Source organism: Nycticebus coucang, chromosome 11 (assembly GCF_027406575.1).
Source record: "Nycticebus coucang isolate mNycCou1 chromosome 11, mNycCou1.pri, whole genome shotgun sequence".
NCBI classification, from domain to species: Eukaryota; Metazoa; Chordata; class Mammalia; order Primates; family Lorisidae; genus Nycticebus; species Nycticebus coucang.
In genome coordinates this window covers 113943732-113968182 of record NC_069790.1, presented here as the reverse complement: position 1 = coordinate 113968182, position 24451 = coordinate 113943732, and the positions used below count along the sequence as shown (strand labels likewise).

General features: G+C 45.6%; 1 protein-coding gene across 2 annotated transcripts in view; it reads right to left on the bottom strand.

Annotated features, from left to right (window-relative positions):
* The window catches only part of CLCN1 (chloride voltage-gated channel 1), a 34577-nt gene extending 14084 nt beyond the window's left edge, over positions 1-20493 (bottom strand). The window contains exons 1-13 of one of the 2 annotated variants that reach the window (XM_053553557.1): positions 20212-20493; positions 17462-17582; positions 16934-17065; positions 16283-16411; positions 15937-16070; positions 14621-14698; positions 13510-13588; positions 7823-7948; positions 7451-7535; positions 7128-7229; positions 6723-6807; positions 6317-6466; positions 84-153 (exon numbers count right to left, since the gene is read on the bottom strand). In XM_053553557.1, the coding sequence (XP_053409532.1) occupies positions 84-153; positions 6317-6466; positions 6723-6807; positions 7128-7229; positions 7451-7535; positions 7823-7948; positions 13510-13588; positions 14621-14698; positions 15937-16070; positions 16283-16411; positions 16934-17065; positions 17462-17582; positions 20212-20391 (1471 nt within the window). In that variant the 5' untranslated portion in view covers positions 20392-20493. The remainder of the gene's footprint in view (positions 1-83; positions 154-6316; positions 6467-6722; positions 6808-7127; positions 7230-7450; positions 7536-7822; positions 7949-13509; positions 13589-14620; positions 14699-15936; positions 16071-16282; positions 16412-16933; positions 17066-17461; positions 17583-20211) is intronic. The other variant, XM_053553559.1, reaches the window with a different exon arrangement.
* Positions 20494-24451: the final 3958 nt, after the last annotated feature.

The following is a 24451-nucleotide window of genomic DNA, read 5'->3' as shown; positions in this document are numbered from 1 at the left end:
CCCCCAGCATCCTGGTTCTTATTTTTCTGACACTTAGACTGCAGCTGTCTCAGTAATATCTCTGGGGCCCCATCAGAACTTACCTAGCACAAACACAGGCATGAAGCCTCCACAGGGTATAGGCATAGTGGTGGCCACGATGGACATCCAGAACTGGGGTAAAAAGAAGCATCAGAATACCCTCTCAACTCTGCCCAACACATATGCTCACATCCAATTCCCTTCCCTCTGTCCTCCTCCTTCCTGCATAAATCCTTGCATAGCGAATCCTCCTAAAAGTCACCTTGCCTGTTACCCTTCCTCCAATCCCAAAACCATAGTATTTTCAGGTTAAGAGATCACAAAAGACAACACCATAAGTTCCTCCAGATGGCTAATCTAAATCCCATCAACTTTGAGAGACTACGTTTGCCATTCAGCAATCTAGAACAAGGAGTTGAGCCCCAGAGAACTCTTTCATGCTCCCAAAAGGACCCTAGCCCGCTGTAGCCATTAAGTCCAGAAAGTTTACCCCCAGGAACATATCCTGGCATGAACATTTTCTTGGTCAGCCTATGTCTGTGACAAGGAGCATCAGTCTCAGTGACTTCCCATCTGATTAATTTAGCTTCAATGTGGTCATTTACATAACTACCTATATGGAGAATCTCACAAGGGAACCCGGAGGGAATACTATCCTGCATAAGCCATTTGCTTTGACATCAAATTACCCTAATCAAGGATCAAAAATTTTATCTTTCCTAGCCATACTGGAAGGGCAAATTGAAAAAGCCTGATAAGTCAGCGATATAAAAGAAAAGATCTTCAAGGACAACTTTGTAAGGTAGTATTCCATTAGAAATTGGGACAATTTCAGCAAAAGCATTATGTACATTATGAAGCCAAGAGTGCAAAATAACTGAGAAATAGAATGAGAAAAGGAACAGTGGTTTGAAGTATCCATAAAAAAATATTAGAAATAATATATAAAGTAAACAGGTTTATATATCACTTCCAAAATAATAAGTAAGCCAAATTTACTGATCTCAAACTAATTCAGTTCAAGATGGTAGCAACTAAGCATCAGGACAAACTGCTAGGATTAAAGTATTCATGATTTTAAAGTTGTATCAACTGTATTGTAAATTAGTAAGAAATAATTTGATTAATTTTCTAAACCTTAGAAATAATTTTCCTCAGCCTCAAGAGGCAGTGACAAAGCCTCTGACAAAGTTTTATCCTGAAGGTCTGAGATGATATAAAACATATACTTCTCCTTTTTTTGTTTTCTAGAAACACAGTCTCACTTTGTCATCTTCAGTAGAGTGCCATGACATCACGGCTCACAGCAATCTTCAACTCTTGGGCTTAAGTGATTCTCTTGCCTCAGCCTCCCAAGTAGCTGGGACTAGAGGCACCTGCCACGATGCCCAGCTTTTTTTTTTTGCAGTTTTTGGCTAGGGCTGGGTTTGAACCTGCCACCTCTGGCATATGGGGCCAGCGCCCTACTCCTTTGAGCCACAGGTGCCACTCTGCCCAGCTATTTTTCATAGAGACCATCTCCCTCTGGCTCAGGCTGGTCTCGAACCTGTGAGCTCAGGCAATCCAGAGTGCCAGGATTATAAGTGTGAGCCACCGCACCTGGCCTAAAACATATACTTCTCATGCCAGAATATGACTATTTAAAACAGTTGAGAATTTCAAAGATAGTTGTGCAAAATGAAGAGAATATAGAATTCCTTGAGGACAGAGTATATCTTGTTATTTCTGCCTTCCCTCTACACTGAAAGAGGGCTCAGTAAATGTAGGTAGGTAAGTAGGTAGGTGGGGGGAGGAAGGAACCAAGATAGGTTGTTCGAATAATATGCATGCAAAGCAGAAAAAGCTCCTCAGAACTATTATGTTCTAAAACACTTAAAATAATGCTCACCCAGGGGAACTTACTTAAAATACTGATGACCAGAACCTGCTGGAAACTACAACATCAGATTGTCTGGAGTTCTAGGCACTTATAGTTTGAGCTTCTTAAGGGATTCTGACATTTAAGAAATGTTGAAACAATTTGAACTATCTTGTACCATCTCTTCCGTGTAAGCACCTAAGACTCATAAGGGATTTTGCAGGATCAGGTTAAGTTGAAAGCTCCAATAGTTCAGACAATTGGTGACCAGTGATGGGTCTGATTTCAGAGTATAAACTTTAGATTATCCTTCAAGACATGTTTAAGAAAAGTATTAGGATCAGAGAACACTGAAGTTATTAGCTCCTGTAGCATAAAGAACGACATGGGAAATTAACAAAGCTTTTAAGCCATTGTCTCATGAAAGAAAAGTTCTAGAAGTGATATGAGACAAAACTTTGCACAAGATTTTAAACATCCAAGTCTAGAGAAATGGGAAGCTAGGGATACATTATCACAGATTCCACTATATTTAGACTCTTCATAAAGTGATATGAAGATCAGGCAAAAAGAATTCTACAGAGCCTCAGGCTGTGCCAAGAACTTAATGATACTAGGTAGCAATGTTAGACTTATTAAAAGGGAACCGAGATTTGGAATTACATTCATACTCATTGTAAAAGCTCTTGACTTGTAATATGATGATACTTTCCATGTCTTGAGATTGAGGAAGACAGAGAGAGGCTCCCTTCATCAAAATTGTAAGAGTTGAGGCTGGGCGCAGTGGCTCATGCCTGAAATCCTAGCACTCTGGGAGGCTGAGGCAAGTAGATTCCTTGAGCTCAGGAGTTTGAGATCAGCCTGAGCAAGAGTGAGACCTCATTTCTTTTTTTGTTGTTGTTTTTTTTTGAGACAGAGCTTCAAGCTATCACCCTGCGTAGAATGCTATGGCATCACAGCTCACAGTGACCTCTAATTCCTGGGCTCAAGCGATTCTCCTGCCAACGCCTCCCAAGTAGCTGGGATTACAGGCACCTGCCACAACACCCGGCTATTTTTTGGTTGCAGCCGTCATTGTTGTTTGGCAGGCCTGGGCTGGATTCGAACCCGCCAGCTCAGTTTTATGTGGCGGCTGGCGCCTTAGCCGCTTGAGCCACAGGCGCCAAGCAGAGACCTCATTTCTAAAACTAGCTGGGTATTGTGGTGGGTGCCTGTAGTCCCAGCTATTCTGGAGGCTGAAGCAAGAGGATCTCTTGAGCCCAAGAGTTTGAGGTTGCAGTCAGCTATGATGCCACAATGCTCTACCGAGGGCAACAAAGTGAGAATCTGTCTAATAGGATGGAAGGGAGGGAGGAAGGGAGAGAGGGAGGGAGGGAGGAAGGAAGGAAGGAAGGGAGGGAGGAAGGAAGGGAGGGAGGGAGGGAGGGAGGATTGAATTGAGAATCTTAACTGCCTATACTGATACTAGCAGAAGACCACAGAGATTAAATTTAAGTCAGACTGTGGAAAAACAGTTTTAGTTGTTCCTAAATTTTAATTTGGCTATGTATTCTATTTCCCACACTTCAGTAAAAAATAAGGGCAGTCTGCTGTGTCCACTGGTTAGACAATGAAATGCTGTGAAACAGTGATAATTAGAGAATATCATGAATTTTTAGCAATGTGTAGTTTTATGTTTATAAATATCATAGGATATTATACTTGTACTGCAAACTGTTGGGCTTGAAGTATGTGTTTCTTTTCTTAATACGCTTACTATGTAAACATTATCAAGGATATAATCCAGTGAAAAATAAATAATAGTGACATATAGTTGAGCTTGAAATGTGAAGTGGAATCTCAGCATATAATTGAGAATCTGGGATGGTGGGATGAGGAGTGGGGGAAATGTTCAAAATATATTGTATTTTTCTTCCTACAAAACTTTCCAAAATCTTGGCATTTTAAAAGTATGTGATCCCAGGGCGGTGCCTGTGGCTCAAAGAAGTAGGGTGATCCCAAAGTTACCATACAGCTCAGCCCAGAATAATATGAGAAAAACACAATTCACTGGACAATGAACTTTGAGATCCATAAAAACTTGGGCTTGGTTACTGCAGATGGGTTTTGCCTACTCCACAATTAATGATGGGATTTATAAATTAGAAAATGAACTCTGTGATGAAAGTCCAAAAATCAAATCTCTAACAAGATAGTGAGAACTTCTTCTTCTTTTTTTTTTTAGAGACAGTGTCTCATTTTTTGTCGCCCTCTGTAGAGTGCCATCGCATCACAGCTCACAGCAACCTCCAGCTCTTGGGCTTAGGAGATTCTCTGGCCTCAGCCTCTCAAGTAGCTGGGACCACAGGCACTCGCCACAATGCCCGGCTATTTTTTTGTTGCAGTTTGGCAGGGGCCGGGTTTGAACCTGCCACCCTTGGTATATGGGGCTGGCACCCTACCCACTGAGCCACAGGCACTGTCCGATACTGACAACTTCTTTATGCTAAAAATGCCAAATCCTTTGGAGAAAGAAATTGTTAAAGGGCGGGGCAGTGGCTCACACCTGTAATCCTAGCATTCTGGGAGGCCTAGGCAGTGAGATTGCCTCAGCAAGAGCAAGACCCCGCCCCTAAAAATAGCCGGGCATTGTGGCTGGTGGCTATAGTCCCAACTACTTGGGAGGCTGAGGCAAGAGAATCGCTTAAGCCCAAGAGTTTGAGGTTGCTGTGAGCTGTGACGTCACAGCACTCTACCCAGGGCAACAAAGTGAAACTCAGTCTCAAACAACAACAACAAAAATTATTTTTTAAAAGATTAAATTACTAATCTTGGTGTGCAAAATATGGACACTATACTAGAGACCCAATTAACCCACCTAGAGTGAAGTGGGGAAGACCATATGCAAATACAGCACCCAGAAACCCACAGAAAATCTTAAAAATATAAGTTAGACTTGAAATCTGGTGTGTCAAGCATCTATTATCTCTAGTCATAAGATCATTAACAAGTGCCCTAAAGGAGCAGCAAAAAAACAAGAAGAAATTTTAAAATAATTTTTTAAATTGCAAGCATAAGATTAACAATCAAGTATTATGTACTTGTTACATAATAAATGCTTAAGAACATTTATTGAATAAATGAATCCACTGTAGCCATTACTATATAATATGACTAGTGACTCATATCTTGTGAAAACGTTGATTCATAAAAGATGTCATATGTAAGTTAACAGCAAGGTATTCAAAAGCTTGACAGTTCAATGTCATATACGTGAAAGATATATACATAAAATACAGAAAAAATATTGGATTATTTAGGCAAGATAGACCATTAGTAAAAAAGGCAATCAGCATTGTAATAGATGTCAAAACCAGAGGTTAGAAATAAAAATATTTTTGTGCAAAGCATTAATTGAGAAGTCTATAAATTCATGATCCTTGATGGGGAGATAAAAAAAAAACTGATGTAAAAGAAATCAGTTTTTGTTTCTTAATTGAAGCTAGGAGGAAATAGTTTGAGAACAGCAAGACCCCCACAGCCTCACTACCTAATAGAGAATAACATTTACAAAAATTATTTATAGGCACTGATAAAATTGATTAAAATATTTTATTTCTGGGCGGTGCCTGTGGTTCAATGGGGTAGGGCGCCTGTCCCACATGCCAGAGGTGGCGGGTTCAAGCCCAGCTCTGGCCAAAAACCACAAAAAAAAATATTTTATTTCTTTTGAAATTTTAGAAAAGAGATTACCCATAAGAGTGGGGGAAGGGCGGCGCCTGTGGCTCAGTGAGTAGGGCGCCGGCCCCATATACCGAGGGTGGCGGGTTCAAACCCAGCCCCGGCCAAACTGCAACAGAAAAATAGCTGGGCGTTGTGGCCGGCGCCTGTAGTCCCAGCTGCTCGGGAGGCTGAGGCAAGAGAATCGCGTAAGCCCAAGAGTTAGAGGTTGCTGTGAGCCGTGTGATGCCACAGCACTCTACCCGAGGGCGGTACAGTGAGACTCTGTCTCTACAAAAAAAAAAAAAAAAAAGAGTGGGGGAAAAGGGATGTGCAAATCACCTAAATATGAATCATCGACTACATGGAGAATGAAGCACCTAATTATACAATGTGTAGGGGGAGGTTTGGTTAATTAATCTGATGTTTTTACACATTTCTATAAGGCTAACCTGTATCTTTTCCTTGTTTACTTAGCTATTATGGAGCTTATTAATGTAATATTTGACCCTTATAAGAGCCAAATAACTGCCTAACACTACCAAGTTGAATGAATAGAGCAATTAACCCAGGTATTGGTTCACTGCTATAGATGAGCAACGTAGGGTATGGTTTCCAAATGATTTCTCTTTAGGTTTCACAAAGACCAAATGAAGTTCTACTCCTTCCTGCCCTAGGCAAACCTTTGTCCCAGATGGAAGGCCAATAGAGTTTTGGCGGCGATCAGTAGTAGTGTACCTTCATAAAGAAGAAGAGAGTGATGACCATGACGACATTGACCTGGGGGTGAATCCACACAGCTGACCGACCCAGGCTCTCAGGGTCTCCTACGTGTTTCACCCACGTGTTGTTGTCAAACAGAGTGCTGATGGCTTCCCGGGGCATGAGCTGGGAGGGGAAGCAGCAAAAGGGTGTGTGTCCTTGTATGCTGTGCTTCATCTTTTTAGAGAGCCGACTACCTAGCCTCTTTACTCAAGGGTCCCTTTGGTACTTTTCTTAGGGAGAATCTGGACACTCTACTTTTGGGCAAAACTACGTATGCTCTGAAGCCCAAAGGGGCATCTTTGCTGTTTCCCCCTTTCCACATGTCCCCAGTCTTGGCTTAGTGACTTGACCCACACCCTCAGCCTCCTTGAGAGCTGACCTCTCCAGCCATGAATTGACCCATTCCTGGTGGAAAGGTGAATGAGGCAATGACAAAGGTTACAATTCCAGGATACAGCAGGAGGCTGAAAAAGAAAACGGAGTTAAACCTCCCCATAATTTAGTCACCCCACATCGAATGATACTACACTGAAGTTTCCTGTAGTCCTATAATCTCCGTTCTTTGAACAAAGAGCATTCTCTTCATCAAAAACATCAAACAAACAAATGTTTAAAGGGGGAACACGCTATTCATCAACCCCTACCTGCAGTATCAGGGCTTCCTCATACTTTAACACAAACCACCTAAAGGCACTTAATGCCTTAGACAAAGATTGAAAAAAAGGTCAAAACTCTTGTAGGAACCAGAAAGCAAATGGGTAGGGCAAAAAGGGCAGTGACTTACTGCTTAGAAAGAAACTGGCTGAGGGCCTTGTGCTTTCGGACACCAAGCATGACTTGGCGGTGCAGATACACAAATGCAGCTCCCAGGAACCCACAGCAAATCCTGAGGGTGCAAGTTACAGACATGAGAGCCTCATCCCTCGCATCCCACTGCGCGGAAGCAGGAGTCGGCTCCCACCTTCCCTTTCTACACGTTCCCCCCCCAACCCACCAAATTTGCCCTACCCATGCCCACTCCACCTTCTTTCTAGCTTGGGTCCCTTCTAATCCACAGGCTCACCCCACTGCCTGCTCTTCACCCCCAGAGCTGGTGACCCCACTGACCCGATGACAGCAAAGGCTGGGAGTTCCTGAAGGTCAAAGGGGAAATCCATTCGGAAATTGGTTCTGAACAGAGCAGTGATTGTGACTATAGGATGAAAAGGTAAGGATTACGGTGGAAGCGTCACTAAAATCCACAGTTAGGGAAACAGAGGTCATCAGTTTTAAGGATGAATGTCCCCTTTCTTCTGATCCCAATTTCTCCTCTTCTATTTAATTTCCTTTTCTCCACGTATAAGCAATCCTCATTTGCAATACTTTACTCCATGACACATCTGCTTGTCCTCCACACTTGGGGCTCGGTCCTACCCCCCAAATAATGTCAACCTCCTTTTCCAAACTTCTCTACAGAGCTTCCCTCCTCATCCCTGTTACCAGCATCCTTGTTCCACACTGCCAGCACTCGGAACACAAAGGCACTGAAGGTGGCAGCAAAGAATCCTCGCCAGTAGTTCCGAACAGCAAAGTAGGTAGAGGTGACCTCGATGCTAAACAGCACTCCTGCAGAGGCATGGAAGCAGGGTCAGGTACGAACAAAAGTGAAAGGTCTGTCATATGCTCCCCTCTCCTGGCCCTAAGAAGCATTTGCTGAAACTGGAATCTGGGCAGAAGAAGTGGAGGAAAGTAATAATCTCGTAGAGCCTCATGCTGGAAACCTGCATGCCAGAATTTTTTTCTTTCTTTCTTTTTTTTTTTTTTTTGCAGAGCTGGGGGATGTGGTTCAATAAGACACAGCAAAGATGAGAACTGACTGGGCCCTCAACCCCCAAAATGTGAGGATCAAGAGGCCATGTCCTCTCCTACCCTAGAATGCAGGGTTGAGTGGGATTCACAACTGTTGGATATTCACAGAGACTTAAAGGAAATTGAAAAAAATCTGCAGAAAATTTAAGAGAGAAAAGCTTCTGGACCAGGTAGTTGGTGAGTTGGCAAGCAGCCCTCAGGCTCACAGGGACTCTCCTAACATCTCCCACCATCTTTTCTTCTCCTCCTCATAGGCCACGGACTCTGGGGAAACTTCATATGATATAAGAAAAAATGAGAAAAGGTTTTGAAGAATATTGGCACTGCTCAATATTTCCAGAATATTGAATAAAGCAGAAGAGTCACACAAACTAAAAAAAAAACTAATATAAAAACCCTGATGTAAAAGGACCAAATCAAGGGAGGAAAAACCAAGAGGCTTGAACAGCGGTTCTCAACCTGTGGGTCACGACCCCTTTGGGGGTTGAATGACCCTTTCATAGGGGTCGCCTAAGACCATCCTGAATATCAGATATTTATATTATGATTCATAACAGTAGCAAAATTACAGTTACGAAGTAGCAACGAAAATGATTTTATGTTTGGGGTCGCCACAACATGAGCAACTATATTAAAGGGTTGCAGCATTAGGAAGGTTGAGAACCGCCGGACTAGAAGAAGGTAAAACAGCCATGTTTAGGAAGGCAGGTGAGGAAAAAGGAAAGCTAGTTAGGAGTCCTAAGTAGTACCAATTTGAGAGTAGGTGCTACAGCTGAAAATGAGGGGGTGGATCTACAGAAAGGGAATGAGGGTAAGTAGGGACAAAGCAAGGAACAAGAACCAGGTTATAGGAGGCAACATTCAAGAGATACAAAGAAAAAGTCTTTGAGCACATTAGGAACGAGGGGCTTGGATGTCGATTAGATGCATAGTAAAAATTGAGGAGATTCCCTAAAACCTGGCTCAGCCTCATCTTTACCAAACACGAGCAAGGGGAGCAGGGGAATGCAGCACGTGATCAGAGGAGTAGACAGGAGGCTCTGCCTCAAGAAAACACAACAGGCGGGTCTCCTCCTCCTCTCACATGAAGTTGCTGTCTAGACAGGACCCTCCACCTGCTTCCTCTTCAGGCAGCATCCTGCATCCTAGTGATTTAAAAGTCACATCCCTCGGATCCCTCAGGACCTCCACCTTCTCTTCTATAGGTGAACTAGTTCCATTGAGTCATCCATGCCAAAAAGTTGGTGGCCTAATGGTCACTCCTTCATAGAGCAGCTCCTGTTTTGGGGCTGAAGTTCTCTGGCCCCAAGTCACCTTCTCTGGGAAGCTGCCCCCAATCTCTCTCTACAGGTGCATATCGTCCCTCTCACATCCTCTACTCTCAGAATTCTAGGCTATTTGAGAATTTATTAGCATTTTCAGATCTAGTTATTGGTTTACACTTCTGAGATACCCTTAGCATTAAAAATTTCTTATAAATCAGCACCTCATACAGTGCTGCACCTCAGTGCAAAAATAAATAAAAAATAAATCAGCACCTCATACAGTCGGGGCTCAATGTCTATTCTAGGAATGAGCAAGAGAGGAGAGAAGAGGAGAGGAAGGGAAGAAACAGAAGCAACAGAAGCAACAGAAGAAACAGAAGAGAGTAGACGGGTGGAATTTCAGAAAACGGAGCGAGCCACGGAGTGATCTGGGACAGACAGAGCTTTGCTAACCACCTGCTTCTCACATCCTGTCAGGTAAGGCGGCTGCCTCTGGGTCCTAGAAGGAGGATTTCTTTTTTAATAGAGACAGGATCACACTCTGTCTCCCAGGTTGAAGTGCAATGGTGTGATCACAGCTCACTGCAGACTCAAACCCCTGGGCTCAAGCAATCGTCCTGCCTCAACCTCCCCAAGTGCTGAGATACAGGAGTGCACCACCACACCTGGCTAATTTTTGTATTTTTTGTAGAGATGGGGTGGAGGTCTCACTGTGTTGCCCAGTCTGATGTCTAACTCCTGGGCTCAAGTGATCCTCCCTCCCACTTCTCCTACCCAAAGTGCTGGGATTACAGACACAGCCACAGTGCCTGTCTCTAAGAAGGATTTGACACAAAATGAATCAGGTGGCATGAGTCTCCCTCCTTTTCTTTACCAGTAACAAAAGCAAAGTCAGCTTTGATCAGCCTGGGTGTGAAATATCCAACTTATGAATATTTTACAACAATTTTTTGAAATCCTGGTCTAGGTTTTCTTTCTCACAACGTGCTTCTGGGATACTTTCCCTAACAGTCTGTCACCGTATGCTCCAGAATGAGAGCTAATTTTAATATTAGTCTGAGCCAAACATAAAATGTGCTGCTAAAAGGAAACAAAGCATTAAAAACACAAACAGCTTTTGGAAACTCTCGTCTTAGGCTCTGGAACATTGCCCTCTTCTCCCACTCCGGATTCCTCCTCTGCCTTCTCTGCACTCCTGTGCCCCTGCGCAACCCAGGGCTTCGTCTTTGGTCTCCTACTGTCTCTACTCATGGACATACTTCTCTCTCAGTTTCATTTATGCCCCTGGCATCAGCTGTATCTGTTGCTGATACACCTGTAAACTGCCGAGGAGCGAAGCTGTTTTCTGCCCGGTTCCTGAGCTTCGGACTCACCACCCCAGCTGCCCACGTGACAGCCAAAGCCAGACTGACTCACCACCCCAGCTTCCCACCTGAATCACCACCCCAGCTGCCCACCTGACATCCACAGCCACCTGGATAAGCCACAGGAACTTCAAACTCATTGTACTCCAAGGGAAATTTATCAGTAACCTGCAGACCTGCTGCATGGTCCATGTTCCAATCTCGGTTACTAACACTACCCATCCCATCACCCTTGCTGGAAACCTCAGGTAAAATCCGTCACTGAGTTGCAGCGATTTTATTTTCTGACTCACACATCTATCATCCTCTTCTCTGTCTCTTCTGCCTCTGCCCAGTTCAGGCTCTTATCATCATCAGGACTATGACAATTGTCTTCTTGTTAATCTTGGCTTAATCCTGATAATCCCCAGGCCAATTCTATCCTGAGCACATGTGCCAAAAGAATGGGATGGAAATTCAAAGCTGGCCATCCCGCTTCCTTGTTTAAAATTCTTTCATGGCTTCATTTCACCCATGACAGCATTTCCCAAAATCAGGCCTGCGAGATGCTACAAATCCCATGAGAGGGACTCTGCAGAAGGGGTTGTCTTGGACATGCCTGCTTGCAGGCAAATTTACAATGCATGTCAGAATATCAAACATTCTGATAATGTTTTGAAAAAACTTTTCTGCTCAGCCAAGCATTTTCCAACTGATTTGACCTTACGACCATTTTTACACATTACACTATTAACACCATGAAGCACTATGTTCCACAAAACACCCCGGTGTAAATCCCAGCCCACCTAGGGAATAAAATATAAATTCTTGTGTATGGCCTATGAGAGACTTTGTAATTCCATTCATCTGCTCAGGTTCATTTCCTGCTATTCCTTCCCCTGCATTCCCTAGTACGATGAGAGTTCTCAGACCTTGACTTTGCAATGCTATTTCCTCTGTCCAGAATACTCTACCTTTATCATCTTCCTTGCATGTTCCTACTTATTATTTAAGCCTCTGTCAAACACATTTTCTTTTGTGAAGCTTCACTGACTCCCCCAGGTAGCTCAGTAGGAGGTTCCCACAGCACATGGCCCAGGCTGCCACCCAGACACATATTTGCGCAAGGCCTTGTGACCTGCTTTGCCTGCCCAGCTGCCTTTGTAGTGAGGAGGACCCTGAGAGGGCTGGGTCCAACACAATGCCTGGCATATAATGGGAGCAAGATGTTTGCTGTTTTAGTAGGATGTTGGGTTATATTACTCTTATCAATGTAAGGAATTAAGTTGACTAGATAGTGAATAAATTTTTTTAATGCTAATATTTTTTTTCAGACAAATATTAAATAGTCATAAAAAAACAAGTCAAATAATACCACCTACAAATACATTCATCATTTAGCACTTAACACAGACAGCCTAAACTTTTAAGTGTCCAAAGTGGAAACCATTTCTTGTGTCCAAAGTGACGTTTTATCTGTAACTCTCCTGTGGTTTTATTTTTTCCCTACTGCACACAGGACTAGGAAGGACCCTCCTGGTTCATCTCAGAAATTCCAGTTTTGAGGAAAATGCAAATTCTCTTCACTTTAAAGAATCTGGTTGATTAAAAACAATAAACAATAAAATTCTTCCTGTCTAAAAACATTCTTTTGATGGTCTGGATTTGGGAGGCTAAAGAGCAAAGAAAGGCAACAGTGGGTTTAAATGTATTTGTGAATGTTTATCATGCAGAAATTCATGCTATCCTCCACTGACAGGGACTAACGACAGAAGCACAAACAGGATGCTGCTGGTGCATTTGCTAGCTTCATCTCCTTGGGCTGCGAGCTTTGCCACGGGATTAGCCCAAGTTTGTATGGTGCCTTTTCATCAATTTCAAACTCTAATCCATACGTCATTCCTGAGCCAAGTCATTTAGCTACCTGAAGGGTACTTGTATGAAAAGACTGTTTATGTTCTAGTTTTCATAAATGAGAAGAAGTCTGGTCATTTAAGAAGGACATGCCCTTCCTGCAGTTTTGTTTTTTTCCACTGTCGACTTGGGGTCCATGTAATTCTTACCATTAATCTGCCTACCCCTGATTTTGATGAGTAAAGAAACAGATACAGATGGATGTGCTTTCTCTGACCACATCCACTTGCGAGTCATCCATGATAAGGAAAATGATCTGATAGATGCACATTTGCCTTATTCATGTAGAAAGGGCTACATTCAACTTTAAATTGCTATCAAGGAAAAATTACTGTCCACCCCGTATTCCTTATTTAAAACCCACCATTAATCTAAATAAGAACCACCTAAACTCTCATGTCCTTCACAAAGTACAATGACATAAATTTGCCTTTGAAGAAGGACATTCATGGAGTCCTCTGTGGTGAGGTATAATAAGTGCAGGGCAAAAATATCCTACAATACAAATAGGTTTCAGTATAAGTAGGGAAACCACGGACACTGCGTCGGTTTTAAGCCTTGGGTCTGCAACTTACTAACAGAGCAGCCTTGCTCCAGTCACTCACCTTCCTGCTGTATAGTATCTGTCTCACGTTGCTTTTAGCAGGGATAGACACTGCCTGGCACATAGTAAATGCTCGCTGAATACTTTTTATACCGAGTAACTGGTAATATTAGCAAATGTGGATGCTGACTAGAACCGTTTTAGAAGCCAGGCCTGGCAAGTGAACTGATATGAGAAGGGTCAATCACTTGCCTCCAAGAGGTGTCCCGAAACAACAGCCAACTCCAACGGCACAGCCCACAGTCAGGATATCAGCATAATAGTATGGCTGCTACTAGGGGAGAGACGGACAGAGACAGGTAGAGGAGAAGGAAGGGTGCAGAGATAGGACAGGAGAACAAGCAGGGGTGGGGAGCAAGGCAGAATATGAGGCCTAAGTCACAAGGAACCACCGTGGTCCCACTGTCCCTGTGATTCTCAGGCTAAGAGAAACTCAATGAGTTTGGCAAACAGGAAGTGACCTCAGGACAAGGCCAAAAGGAGAAAATGAAATGAGAGTCAGGAGAACAAGTCAATAAATAATGACCAGAGTGGGGCTGGAGATGGAGAAGTGGCAACAGCATGAGACACCAGGGGCTCCAGATGGAGCAGTACCAGTGAGACCTGCACCAAACAGTACCAGGCCTGGAAAGAACATAGCCCTGTGGTGGGAAGCACAGGTGTCTGAAGCCTGGGGCCTGTGAGCCACGGTCACTTCCTGAATGCCCACCCCAAAGCTTGTGGCAGCCACCCAAACCCCCTTCCAAGTCTCGCTTAGGCAACAGGAGTAGGGAGGAAGTGAAACTTGCCTCCAATAGGAGCTGCAAAGCAGCATCCCACGCCCACCGCGCAGGCCGACACCAGGAGGTCAAGCTGCCCAGGCACGGTCTGCAACAGAGAAGCATGCAGACGAGGAGGGTGGGGCAGGGCGGGGCGGGCGGGCAGTGTGGGGTGTAGAGTAGGGAGCGACAGGATGGGGCAGCACAGGAGGGAAATGTGGAGGGGACGGACATAGAGGGGGTGCTGTGGACTTGCAGGGCCAGAGTAGAAGCAGACGGTGGGCCAGGCTGCCACATAGGTCACAGGCGAAGAAGGGCTGGGCATTAGGACAGAGACAAGCTACAGAGGCATTATGTGGTTACTGGGGCTGGGGTAGGCGGGTGGGGGGATGGAGAGGGGAGTGCGGATTAGCGCGATGCCCATATCAGCATCCTGGCCAGCCCAGAGCAGAGGCAGCCCTCCTGCCCTCCCGACACCCTGCACACACACAGCCTGATTCCTTCCACCAACTGGCCCCTGCCTCATTTCACTGTTTCAAGCTTACCTCGTAGACCCCACAAAACATAGACATGAACTGGCTGAGGATGGCAGCACAGATGCTGGCAATGTGGACGAAGGGGCCCTATGAGAGAGGGGGGGAGTAAGAGGTCAGGAGCCAGGCCCTGGGCAGCAGGACTTGTCACAGTCACTGAACTAGTGCCTCAGGCACTGAGCTCCACACTGGAAATACAGAAGGAAGACAGACAGAACTACATCGTTTCATCCTGGAGGGGAGGAGGAGAATGCAGATGATGTCAGGACTACACAGCCAATCAGGGCAAGGAAAGGGAGCAGAGAGACAAGGTGGAGGCTGGGGAAACTGGGGGGCCTCCCAAGGCAGGGACAATTTGGTAGTGTCCTAAACAGAGTGGGGAGTGAGCTGCGCATGTTTCAGGCTGAGAGAACAGCACCTGCACCGCCTGCACCCTGAGAGGGGCCCAGCACAGGGGGATTGAGGGACAGGAAGAAACACAGGGCAGAGGCCAGCAACCTGGAAAGAAAAGAGGAGTCAGAGCCCTAGGTCTCATAGGCCAGTAAGAAGTTTGTATTTAAATTAAGTGGGATGAAAAGTCATTAGGCGGTGCCTGTGGGTCAGTGAGTAGGACACCAGCCCCATTTACCAAGGGTGATGGGTTTGAACCTGGCCCCGGCCAAACTGCAAAAAAAAAAAAATAGCCTGGTGTTGTGGAGGTCTCCTGTAGTCCCAGCTACTAGGGAGGCTGAGGCAAGGGAATCGCCTAGGCCCAAGACCTGGAGGTTGCTGTGAGCTGTGACGCCAGGGCATTTTACTGAGGGCAAAAAGTGAGACTCTGTCTCAAAAAAAAAAAAAAGGAAGTGCTTGACTAGAGGTCAGATGTGGCTGATTCCAGTTTTATAAGATGACTGGCTGCTGGGTAGAGTTGGGGCCAGGGCATTAATGAGCATAGACCTGAGGAGGCCTGAATGTGCAACCCTAAGAACAGCACAGCCCCTTTTCTCCCGCTCGGTCTTCTCAGATCTGTGCAAAGGAATCGGTCTGGATTATTGGTAAGGCAATGTTCCTCAACTAGGGAAGAGGGTGCCTCCCGGGGGCCCTGTATATGGAGGCAAGCTGGTTGTCACAACTGAGGGTTCCTACTGGCATTTGGGAGTAAGAGGCCAGAGGTGCTGCTAAATATCCCCCTGTGCACAGGATAGCCCTCCACAGCATGGTTTTTGTCATTAGATCCCAACCCAAGGACCTGCTAAAAACATTTCCTATGCCTCATGACCCCAGACCCCACAGCCCAGCTCTGCTCCTGGAGCACCCTCTAGATTCACTGCCCAATCTAGAGCTCATACCTCTTTTCCCACAGGAATGCCACTGCCCAGCCCTGCGGTCAGGGCGACAACCTTGGCCACAAAGGCCTTGAGCGTGAGATATTCCTTCAGGACAACCCCACGAAGTATGGTCTTCATTTCAGGGATTCCAGAGCCTAAAAGGATTAAACAATTTCATGAGGTTGAAGGTAGGGGTTAAAAGGAAGCCAAACATCCAGAAAGTGGAACTGTGGATTGGAGAGGATGGAAGAGGCTGTAGGAGGGGGATGAACAGGAAGCAGCTCCAGGGCTGTCAGTGGGATTGAGGGAAACAGAGTGGACCTTCTCAGGCCACTCAGATCATGTTGGGCTGGTAAAGAGTTCTCACCAACAGCCTGGGGAGAGATGAGGTGGCAAAAGAGGGCACTGAAGAGGATGAGGATGAGTGGGAAGGTGACCCAAGCCAGGAACTGCAGAGGAAGGCTGGGCTGCATCTTGGCATAGGTCCACTTGTAGGCTGTGGAGACATGCCTGGGGTCAGGGCGGGTGACGGGCTGCGTGCAGAGCAACATACAGTGTACCCGGTGTGTTCTCATGCCACCACCAGTCCATCTGCCCCTCCTGAGTGGTACCACTTCCATTTTGCATGTAGAAAACTTGAGGGAGTCATGGGAGGTGACATGGCCCTGCAAATCACACTTGACTCTCAGGGATATGGGTGCTTGGTTAGAGGCCATAGCATGGCCTCCACTGTGTCCAGAACTGAGGGCTTTCTGGGACTCAGGACATTTAGTGCTGAAACTAGGAAAGTCCAGGGGAGACTGGGACAAGTTGGTTGTTCTACTAGTGGTGTGCCACAGCTTGGGTGGCCATGGGAAGACCGGGCATGATTAGTGGAAAAGTCTGGTCTCATCTAGAGCTAAAGTCCCCTCTACCATCCCTTTTCTGTTCACATCCTTCTCCCCAAACACACCCTGCTTACCCAAAGTAGAAAGAAACTCTAAAAACAGCTGAGAGCAAAGGCCCAGGCCAAACCTACCCTGAAGGCTTTTGGCACTGACATAGTCCATGCACCAGCTGACCAGAGCCATCAGCAGTCCCAGAAGCACCAGAAAGATCCAGTCTTCCCCTAACTTTCTTCTCACCATGCGTTCTAGGTGGTGGACACAATCTAGGAAGAGAAAAGGTTAAAAAAGAAAAGAGAAAAGTAGCTAACTAGTCACCGTGAGAGCGATGGGGCAGGGTTGGGTCCTTAGGGCCTGTGCACATCTCATTAACTGCTTTGCTCTGTACCTCTCTGCCAAGTGCAGCAGGCACTGAAGTCCAACTCCCCTTGAGTACTTGAATTCCTTTCTAAAACTCTTGTTTTTGAGGATGGGGGAGAAAGAGAGCAGGGAATAAGGCCAAGTGTGGGGGTGGGGAGAGATGCCTTTTCCTTGATACTCAGAGGAGGCTTTTGTGAGTGGGGAGGGGATATGTGGAATGGGATACCCTAGTTATTCTTGGGTATTCAAGGACACCCTAGCCCTTATACCTCCAGATTCCTTTATTTCTCAGTCCCCATCACCTTGACATTTGGAATAGTGATCCTCATCTTTGCTCTCCAGGGTAGAACTGGAGCCAGTCTTCTTGGACATCCCTGTGTCCTTCTCCCTGTCTGAGAACTGTTCTTTGTGATGGCCATAGATCTGGAAAGAGGGAGAAAGATCACCGTCTGTCTTATTAAAGAGTGAAAAAGAAGAGGGCAGCATGGATACTCACAACCTGAAGAAAATCACTTCTCTGATCTCTGGCTGTTGAGGACTACACGTAGGCTTACTTCGTGGTTGCCCCTGCACCCAGTTGTCCACTATGCATCCCTTTAATTCTCACGCTTTACCTTTGTCTGTCTATCCCACCTCCTTTCCACCTATTCTGAAACGTGTCCTCACCTTGGCCTCCGGAAGCCTTCATCAAGGAGGCCAGTTTCAACTTCGAAGGAGAGACTGAGAGCCGTGCCGAGCCTCATACGTGCTGATCCGCGTGAACAAGGTGTTTCATGCAGCACTGTTCTTTCAGGATGTCTCCTGATGTCCCCAGGCCACTCTGCATTGCCTTTTTTGCTAAGGACTTTGCTGGCAGGTGACTCTTGGTTGCACTCTGCCTTGGTGTGTCTAGCCTTCTTGGAGGCACCTTGGGTCCTCCGTTGCACTTAGTAAAAGTCCACCGTGTCATCTCCCAGTGCTTATATGAACAAACAGGAACCAGCCCTGACAAGGCTGGTGATCTGCTTCTTTCCAAAGCAAATTAATCCACCCCCAACAACAGGAGAAGAGGGCTGGGTAGCACCCTTCAGGTCTGTGTTTTTGTGTGGAGGGGCGCTAGACTTCTGCCCACTTTGGGCTTGCCCCTCCCCTACAACACTAACTGTCCTCTGGGGCCAGGGTCAGGTCAGGCCATGTTGCTGATTCTGGGAGAACCCGAGTAGTACAGATCTGATTTCATAATACAAGCAGCAGCGTTTTATGCCTCAGTCCCAGACAAGAACTGATTGCCCTGTTTATGGCATGTCGTCTGGGTTAGTGACACGGGGAGGCAGTATTTCCCTCCAAACCCTACCTAGAGCCCAGAGAGAAGAGGACGCTCCCAGGGGAGGTCAGACTGTGGAGGCTATCTCAGCTCTCCGAGGTCCCAGGGCAACGGAAATTAGAAAGGGGGTGCTTTGTATTATATACCTGGACTGGGAAAACAGTTACAGCCCAATCTGTCCTGGCTGGTCCTAAGCACCACAGCAGGGTGAGGAGAGGGGAAGGGGTATGGAGAAATAAAACCTCAAGTCAGCAAGGGATGTGGTGTCTGGTGTCTGCTAAGGACTCCTGTTTGTGTGGAGGGGAGAGAGTGGGCATGGGCAGGCTAAATGAAGCAATATTGATGACATTTTTATAATTATTGGATACTTGGGGGTTCATTATACCATTCTATTTTCGTGTAAGTTTGGAATTTTCCATAGTAAAAAGCAAAGAACAACTCCTTTTGTTTGTTTTCAAAGCCCTGCGGGAACCAGCCCAACCTTATTCCTCCATTCCAACTCACTATTGCTTTCCAACATGGATCTCCATGCTGGTTGGCCAGTTCCCTGTCACCAAAAAAGGGCTGTGACTGCACTTTTACTGAAGTTGTCATCCACCGGGGTTTGCCCATGTGCACAGATATGAGTGAGTCAGAGGATGGGTGTCCCTGTACAATCCACAGTGTTCAAAGGCATAGGTCAGACCCCACCGTCTTCAGCAAGCCTTCTTAAGTCACTGTTGAGACCCACACTGACCTTTCTGTCCCTGCTTCCCAACTAAGTTGCTAATGCTGCCTTTGCAACTGCCCCTGGGGGCCAGGCAGGGATGGAGAGAAGATCTTCTTACCCTGGATGCTGAGGTCCCCTGCATGGCCCATCCTCAGGTTCTCAGCCCTAAACCTAAAGGGACTGTAAGCTACTCATTAGCAAAACCCCCTTTAAACCCTAACCTCCTGCCCTGAGACCACATTTCATCCTTTTTCATTCTGCATTATTCTTTGGTGTGAGAGGTGCACTTACTTATTCTGTCCTATACCTTTTCACATGACAATTTCACCACCTTTCCTTTAGTTGTGTCCATCCCCAATCCCCTTTCCTAGGTGTCTGTAACCCACTAATTCCCACTGCTGGAGAATACTTATCCCTAGACACCTCTAATTAATCTGCAGGCTCCTGTCACTGGGATCACATCTCTGCAGGTGCCTAACACTTTGTAGGTTCTTACTTTATCATCTTGCCACCTAAAAGTTGGATTACATTTCTCTGCTCATTTCTACACTGGCAGATCTTTGATCACTGATAGCAATTCAGTCTGTTTTCTCCACTTGTCCCAACTCCTTTCATTTGCCTGCTGCAGAAGGATTCACTCTGCCGAGGGTCATGGTGACAACACTCTGATGGCGTTTGGGTGAGGGTGAGGGTGAGGGTGTGGGATATAGTTTGCAGCTCACACAAGCCATGCCACATAGGTTATGTAAGCAGGAACAATCCCTGAATGTGTAGGGCTGCCATTTCCTCAGGACTCGGGTATTTTGTTAGTAAAGTTGTATAAAAGTGCACAGACATCTCTCTAAGCCGGTATACTTAGGTGAGCCCAGACTCTTGAAAGATTTTGTTATTTTCGAACACATTACCATGTGCTTTTTCTAAGTTAAAAAAAAAAGTAACACTGCTCCCTCTTTTCATCCAATTCCTAATTTTCACCAGTCTCTTTGGCACTACCATCTACCCTAATCCATTGCCCACCCCTCGCACCTTATGGACATTACCTGCGTGGGGTGGATATTGTGGCGGGGCCCCAAGTCCTTTTGGAGCCTGTGCTGAAGGCCCCCGTTCTCAGATGGCAGTCCGTAGCTGGTGCAGTGCTCGAAGGGTAAGTATTGGTACTGGGGGTCACTACCCCACCAGCTTTGTTCCCTTCCATGCTGCTGTGACTTGGATTGCTCCATGCCCCCTCCTCCCTAGCCCTGGCCAGGCTTTGGCCTGCTTGCCCTGGTTCACCCCCCAGTGTAGCTCCTTAAGCCTCTGCTCTTGCTGTCCCCAAGGCGTCTGGGGCAGCATGCCCACCTCCAGCTATTTATAGCCCCCTCTCCGTCACATGACCCCCCATTGCCACATCTGATCTGCTTGGGGTCGAAGCAGGTGTAAGAGCAGTACGGGGTGGGGCTGGGAGAGGAGCTGAGGGACAGCCCTACAGGGAATTCCCTCCACCAAGCCAGCAGTATTGTCCCCATTTAGTCACCAGTAGGCTTCCAGCCCCATGTCACTGGTCCCTCTATAAAAATCACCCAGACCAGGATGGTAAACTGCTGAGTATGCTGTCAAAACTGTGTGTAGAGTGGGCCTGCTCCGAAAACTCTCCAGGTTGCCCACCTCTCTTCTTCAGCATGTAGAGGTGACGGTGGGTGCTGAGTGGGGTGACTATGGTCTGGAAGCACTGGATATCAACTCACCTGGTAGAGTAACTGGTGCCTCTCTGCCAATGCTCCCTGTTGGCTTGTTCCCAGTTCTGTGTCCTCCCAGGATTTAGTCCTCATCTGCATCATAAACTGGCCAGCTCTCCCAACCCAACCTGTTCCCAGTTTTCTTCTCCAGCTCTCTGTCCTCCTGCAGCCAGAGGCTGCTAATAACACCTGGTGCCACCCTTTGATCCTACCCTTAGTGCCCATTGGGTGTGGCAGGCTTGTGGGAAGCAGGGGGTAGCAGCCCTGGGTTCTGGAATTTCTCCCACCTCCCAGACTGATAAGTGTAGCCACACCACCATCCTGGATTTATGGGGAGGGCCTGAGCTTCCGTTTAGACTGTGGAACACCCACCACAGCTCCATCAGCACAGGTCAGATAACAAGGGTGAAGGGGAAGTAGGCCCAAGACGCAGGCACGGTGGGGGTGGCAAGAGAGTGAGGGCTTCTCATGCCAAGCCCAGCAAACGTGAAAGATGATGGGGAAGTACTCTCTGCTATTCTTCCCTTTTCAGGCCAATAAATAATTTTTGGCCAAGGACAAATTTGGCATCATATTTTTTTCTACAATTTTTTCTAAGATATTACTTCCCTAGGAACCCCTCACTATCTGTATCTTCCAAGAAAAGTTATAAACTGAGCCAAAGTGAAGTTTAGGATCCATCACCAACTGGGGTCTGTCCCAGGGCAATCCACGTTCAGGGACCAAACATTTTTATTAGGAAAATGCAAATCAAAACCACAATCAGGAATCACCTCACATCTATTAGGATAGCTATTATCAGAAGGCCAAAGATAAGAGTTGGTGAGGATGCAAAGAGAAGTCCTGTGCACTGTTGGTGTGAATGTAAATTGGTATAGTCATTATGGAAAACAGTACAGAAGTTGCTAAAAATTTTTAAAAAAGAACTAAGATATGACCCAGCAATATCACTTCTGCAAATACATCTAAAGGAAAAGAAATTGGGTATCTCAAAGAGATACCTGCAGATCCCTGTTCACTGCAGTATTCACAGCAGCCAAGATACAGAAACAACCTGAAAGGCTGCCAACAGATGAATAAAAAAAAGGTGGGGTGTACAGGGGTGCGTACACATACACACACACAATGGAATACTATTATTCGGCCTTAAAAAAGAAGAAAATTCTACCATTTGGAACAACATGGATAAACCTAGAAGACATGTGCTAAGTGAAATAAAGTGAAGACCAATACCACATGACCTCACCGCAGAAACTACAACAGTGTAATTGATGGAAGCAGAGAGTAGAAAGGGGATTGTCAGGGGCTAGGCTGGGGCAAGGATGGGGGATTGGGGAAATTATTGGTCAAAGGGTACAAAGTTGCAGTTATGCAAGATGCATAAGTCCTAGAGATCTAATGTACATGGTGACTTCAGTTAATAATACTGTATTATATCCTTGAAGTTTGCTAACAGGGTAGATCTGAAGTGTTCACACACACACACACACACACACACACACACACACACACAAAGGTAACTATGTGAGGTGATGCACGTTAACCAGCTTAATTGCGGCAATCATTTCACAATGTATATCAACACATCAGGTTGTACACCTTCAATCTGTATGATTTCTATTTGTCAATTACATACCAATAAAGCTGTTTTAAAAAAAGCACCTTTTCTAACATTGAGGTCCTATAAACCTCAATCCATAAAGATTACAAATGTGTGATCATTTGAGGGACTAAATGTTCTGTGATAATACTCACCTCTCCTGGAGGCAGAAAATAAAAACAGACATCTAAAGGACTGGTATGAAATGAAAGGAATATTTTCTTAATTAAAAAAAAAAATGTATAGTACCAAAGTGAAATTATAGTCTTTGGAGGGCTTCAGCAACAGAAAAGATTTTCACCTGTTTGTGGAGTATGGCTCTTCTGAAAGTTGTACTGGTTTCTGTAGAAACTTGATAATCACAAGAAACATGAGATGCAAGTATTACTTCCTTACTATTTGTGAGAAAGTCAGGTCCCTAACACAGAGCAGCCTGGTCCTGGACTCTTGAGACATGAAGGCAGAGACCAGTGGGGCTGGAAAAGTTCTCGCACATGGGCCAAGCTGAGTGAAAGTATGAGGCCTGATAGGGAACAACAGATTCTATCAAGGGCACCCAAGGCTGCTAATGCTGGAGATAGAAATGGTGATTTAAACCATTTAACCACGGGTTACTGTCCTGCAAAAGAACAAGAAAACAAAATGTAAACTATGCCTACTCCTCAGCCCAACATCCTATTGGGCCTAATGCTTAGGTTCTTAATGGGAAGAAGAAAGATGGGCTTCTGGGGATTTTTATGAAGCTCCCAAATGAAGAAGCAAATTCATAAGCATGCATGAATAATATGTAATTCTTCCAGTTTTAAACGGAGTCTCCTAGGGTCCATGATGCTGAGAGGTTAAAACCCATAGGCTTATGGATTTTCTGTTTGAAGGTTGTACCTTGGTCACAGAGAAGACAGCATGGAAGAGAAAGTTTTCTTGAGGATAGAGGTGGCTGTGTATGAGACAGCCCTCTGGCAACCCCAAGTCAATTTAGCATTCATTTTCTTGCTGAGTTATACCCTTGCTTTCACTCTCACCTCCTTATGTCTGGGCTTCCCAGCCTACTGAGCAATGTAACCACTGTACCCTTTAAGGGTGATTTCAGTCATCACTTCTCTGTCCACCTAGGCAGCATGGAACCCAGGCCAACTTCCTGAAATCTCAGCTAAGCTACAACAGCTTCAGGAGATACTTTGCAGCACACTTACTTCACTGTGGTCACTTATTTTCTATCTTTATTGGGTCTTGCCTCCCCTATCCTTGAAGAATCCTTGGCCCTTTCCCATGTCCTGTGTTTCAGGGCTTCCCTGTAGCACTTGATGGGTCTCTTTCTCTCCGTTCTGGCTTTCCAAACATGATACACTTTCCCCAAAATTCCCACTTAAATAGGGTCACGATGAAATGAAAGTTTGGGGTCTCAGTTTCATTCTCCCAGTCTAATGGGAAGAATCTATAGCCCAAAAAAGTGAGGATGAAAAAATAAACTCTCATGCCAGGAAAAATGCCACTGAAACAAGATTGTTAGGTAAGGGCATGCATTCAAGCTGACAGATTTAGTTTCACATCCTGGTCTCAGTCTCCTCAGAAAGGTTGTAACTGGAGAGTTAGGAGGGTAAAATAATGCATGCACAAAACTTGCCAGTGTTTGACCCAGAGTAAAGCACTCACTATTGACTTCTGCTACAGTTAGCACATAGCAAGCACTTTAAATACAGGACCACCATGAGATTTACAGGGACCACAACTAATCCTTGTAGAGAACTTTTAAGGTAGAAACAATTTTCATTTTTAGATAAGGGAAACCGAGGCTCAGTGTTGGCTACCTTGTTCAAGGTCTTTGATATCTTCAAAGGAAGATCTAGCATTCAAAATCAGATCTCCTTCATTCCGGAGTCCATGCCCTTGAAGCTACATTTCTTTCTCTTTTGATAACTAAAGCCTCTGAGCCTCATTTCCCTCTTCTGTAAAGAATGGAAAAAT